This window comes from Sinocyclocheilus rhinocerous, unplaced genomic scaffold (genome assembly GCF_001515625.1).
Source record: "Sinocyclocheilus rhinocerous isolate Xijiao unplaced genomic scaffold, SAMN03320098_v1.1 scaffold282, whole genome shotgun sequence".
In the NCBI taxonomy this organism is placed as follows: Eukaryota; Metazoa; Chordata; class Actinopteri; order Cypriniformes; family Cyprinidae; genus Sinocyclocheilus; species Sinocyclocheilus rhinocerous.
This window is the reverse complement of record NW_015626046.1, coordinates 390,672-395,082: the sequence shown is the minus strand read 5'-3', so window position 1 is coordinate 395,082 and position 4,411 is coordinate 390,672. Positions and strand designations below refer to the sequence as shown.

The following is a 4,411-nucleotide window of genomic DNA, read 5'->3' as shown; positions in this document are numbered from 1 at the left end:
CTAAAACAAGTCTTTATATGTTGCAGCTCTTTTCTCTGCAACATCTGAGAAAAACTGCTCGGATAGCAAAACCCTGAGCTGAACCATCTGTGATGACAGCAGAATTAGAACAAGCAGCAAGGCCAGGACCACAGTCAGAGGAACCAGAGACTGATAGAGCCACAGTTCCGGTTCAGGCAAACACTTCTTCTCAAACAGAGACACCGTGTAGGAAAAGTTTGCCTCTTTTGCATTTTCATCAACAGGTAAACCTAGAAATAATGTGGCCTCCTTTAAAAACAAAAGAGAAATGGAAAGAAAATAATTACCTAGATGAAATTCAGACATCAATTATCCACCCTCATGCCAATCTGGAATTGTATGATTTTTTTCCTTCTGTGGAACACAAAAGATATTTTGCAGAACGTTGTGGTCCAAACAACATTGGGCCCCATTAACTTTCAATGTATGGACAAAAAACACTGATTTGCTTTTTTTTCTTTTTTCAAAGAAAGAAAGTCATACGTGTTTGGAATGACATGAAGGTGAGTAAATTATGACAAATGTTCATTTTTGCGTGAATTATCCCTTTAAACATACAGAAATTAAGATGACAGCTGTGGCTATGTTCAAATTGGAGCAGAATACATTTGTCTTTTCTTTAGTTCACACACAATTCAGATATGAATGAGAGTGAAACTGGATTCTATAACCAAAGTGACTGTATTTACCAAAACAAGTACAATATCTGTGGATACATTTATAAACAGCAAAATATGATTGCCATTATATGGATCTAGTTATAAATGGTTTGATTATAAAAGAGTGAAACAGGTTTCTTTAGGCCTTCCTACTGTACCTTGCTTTTATATATATAGAAATCCGAAAAATAAATGTGGTTACGTTCACACAACAGAAAGATATGATGGGTATTGCTGGTTAAAGTGCTAAATAGTTTATGTTTGGACAGTTTTGACAGAAAGTGAAACCGGATTCTATAGCTAACTAAAGTGAACATTTACATTCACAGCAGCACAACTTAAAGGGATAGTTCACCAAAAAATGAAAATTATGTCATTAATTACTCACCCTCATGTCATTCCAAACCCGTACAATCGTCCTTCCTCTTCGGAAGATCTGAGAGCTTTCTGACCGTCCATAGACAACAAGGTAACTTCCACGTTCAAGGCCCAGAAAGGTAGTAAGAACATCGTTAAAATGGTCCATGTGACGTCAGTGGTTCAACCGTAATTTTGCAAAACTACGAGAATACATTTTGTGCGCAAAGAAAACAAAAATAACTACTTTATTAAACAATTCTTCTCCCGGGAGTTACCATCTACCGCCATTATCGAGAGTAACACGATGCATGCGCTTGATGCTGCTGACGTAGAACGCACGCATGCGCTGTGCCTTTTTAAGGTTAAGGCTAGAAGGGATACAGCAAAAACTACTGGGCATGCGCACATCAATATAGCGTAATTTTTCTCACACTGTACAACAAAAATTACTATTTTTGCAAGTGGTAGGTTTAGGGTTGGGGTAGGTGTAGACATTAATAAAACACAATCTAATAGGTAGAAAATTCTATTTATTGTTAGCTTCCGGTTTTTGCTGTATCACTTCTAGCCACAACCCCTTTTTACGAGCAGAGGAAAGCACGCGCATGCGTTGTGGTACTCTCCATAATGGCTTATATAATTGTTGAATAAAGTCATTATTTTAGTTTTTTTGCACACAAAAAGTATTATCATAGCTTGATAATATTACGGTTGAACCACTGCTGTCACATGGACTATTTTAATGAAGACCTTACTACCTTTCTGGGCCTTTACTGTGGTAGTTACCTTGCTGTCTATGGAGGAGAAAACGGCTCCAAAAAACCCCCTGAAAAACAAGAATTCGGCTTGATTATTTGTTTTTCATTCAGGGGTGGAAAAATGAACAAACAGCCTGAATTTTCCATTTCGACACATGGGTGGGAATGAAACGCCCCTTTCTGCTGATTGGTCAGCCGAACATTAAGCCGTCATCAGTTGTTCCTCAGTTTTGCGTGGCAGAATCCGCTGCTGTAGTTGTACAGATTATTAACGCGTTTATTGCAACGACATTTCATCTTTTTCTCTTCAAACAACCAGACTAACGAACAACTCGTACCGGGGAAGAGCCTTTAGAGTAAACATCTTTAGAGTGCTGAATACAGTTATTTTCATATTCAGTTTAGTTATAAAAAAAATAAAAACATTAAAGGATAAACATATCAAATTCTCTGTAAAACAATACTGTAACTTCATTGTTTACCTGAACTTTTATTCCCACAGGAACACGAAGTGGCTCCAGTTCCCCAAGCCGCCTGCTCAGAACTACAATAAGCCAGTAAACCAGGGCGTCTAGACTGATAAACACCAGCCAGGTGAGACAGTGAGTGAATATGGGAAGACTGAACTTCAGCATGGCTTTCCACCGCCGACCCGTCGGACGAATGGACGGAGTCACTATATAACGTTGCGATTCGCTTTTGGTGAGCGGAAGGACATACGGGTTTCCCTTTTCCCTTTGCCGCTCGTCAAAACAACGGAAAGTTTTGGTGATGTATATATTGTTGTACTTTTTGTCCACGTGGAATCTTCTCAGGTATAGAGCAGTGAGAAGTACAAGAAATAAAAGACCTAATGTTGGAGACAATAGCTTTCCTATTGAAGACAAAGCGTTAGTCAGTGCTAACACATTTTGCGCGGTCTGATTTAAAGCCTGTTCGGCCTTGGTTATATGAATTTTGAAGTCCTCCGAGTCCACCTTTGCTTCTAGCGTAAAATCTGCATGGTAACTCCCTAACTGAAAGTTTATAAAGTAATTTTTAAGTTGCTTTCCCACCCACTTTAGCATTTTAATATAATTCCCGAGGGGTTCTGTATTAATATCCAATAACTTTTCCTCCAAGTTGCAGAGGAGGCCTTTTGCAAGCAGTCTCACGTTCCGTAACGTGTTCTGGATGTTGAAGAAAATCACCGAACTGGTTCCTAAAGTGAGAAGAAGGCTCTTCGCTTGTTTCATACCCATCAAGATCAAAACCAAGGCTCCGAAACAGCGGATTCTTTCTGAGAAATACATCGCTGGTGTTAAGCTTATACAAAAAATACAAGTGAAGGGAAGCGAGACCTCCTGAACACATCTGAAGGAAAAGTGGAGGATGAGGAAGAAGAAGGTGCTCAGAATAAGGCTGGTGCTAAAACAGGTCAACAGGAGGAGAAGTTTTTCCTTCCAGCTTTTTGTGGTGTTGGTCGTGTAGAGACCACATATTCTGGACCAGACCCGTCGTAGTCCTCCTGCCAGTTGATGCAGTTTAGCTCGAATCATCATCATCGTCTCAATAACCTTAAAGAACAGAGATTTTGAAATGGTTAATGATTTCATCACTATAATGTCTGCATTATTTTCATCTACAGTTGCCGCAAAACATATTTAGACACTTCAGCCACACCTAAAAATGTGATTATCATTTCATTAGATAACCCAATATAAAATCAAGTGAATTCTTTTGTAATATACAACAGCACAAACAGTGTGGCTTAAGATATATAATACCAATTTTATTATATATTATCATGTAATTAGAAATATATGTTGACTGAAGCAACAGTGAATCTGTTACAATACAATTTAGTCTATTTAATTTGATTTTGTGATGACTTAAACACCCTATCTTCTGATTTGAATAGTCATGCAAGTATTTCACAGTTAGTTAAACTATTTTTTAACTTTTAAACGTACCTTTTATTTGTCAGCAGTCTTGTCAGCTCGTGAGTGTGTTGTGACAGTCCAGCATTCATCTTTTTACAGTAAAAGAGGAGGAAGCTGTTTTATTTCCCAGTGGTTTGCTTCCTTTTTTAGCCATCATCTCAGCACTTACTCATAACCACAGAACAGCGTGCACAAAAAACACCTCATGATTAATGTGTTTTCGGGGGGGAAAATAACATTGTAATTTAGTTGTTTGTGGAACTATTAAAAACGGTTCAAACATTCACTGATGCTCCAGAAGGAAACACGATGCATTAAGAGCCTTTTGAACAGGATGAAGATGTCCCAATTTTTCTTATTTAGCTGAAATATAATTTTTTCCCATTTAGTACTGCCCTTCGGAAGCAAAAGAAGATACTTGCATGTTTCCCGGAAGACAAATTAAGTACAATTTACCTTGATCTTCAAATTCAAAAAGTTCATTCGGAGCTCTTAAAGGGGTCATATGATGCGATTTCAAGTTTTCCTTTCTCTTTGGAGTGTTACAAGCCCTTGGTGCATAAAGAAGATCTGTAAAGTTGCAAAGACTAAAGTCTCAAATCCAAAGAGATATTCTTTATAAAAGTTAAGTCAGCCACACCTACCTAAAATGGCTCGTTCTAACACGCCCCCACATATCTAGGTCACTATG

The 4,411-nt window shown here is 38.1% G+C and overlaps 1 protein-coding gene across 1 annotated transcript in view; it reads right to left on the bottom strand.

Moving 5' to 3' along the window:
• The window catches only part of dcstamp (dendrocyte expressed seven transmembrane protein), a 5,972-nt gene continuing 1,561 nt past the window's right edge, over positions 1 to 4,411 (bottom strand). Inside the window, exons 2-3 of the mRNA XM_016514312.1 lie at positions 2,281 to 3,354; positions 1 to 270 (exon numbers count right to left, since the gene is read on the bottom strand). Coding sequence (XP_016369798.1) covers positions 1 to 270; positions 2,281 to 3,354 — 1,344 coding nt within the window. The remainder of the gene's footprint in view (positions 271 to 2,280; positions 3,355 to 4,411) is intronic.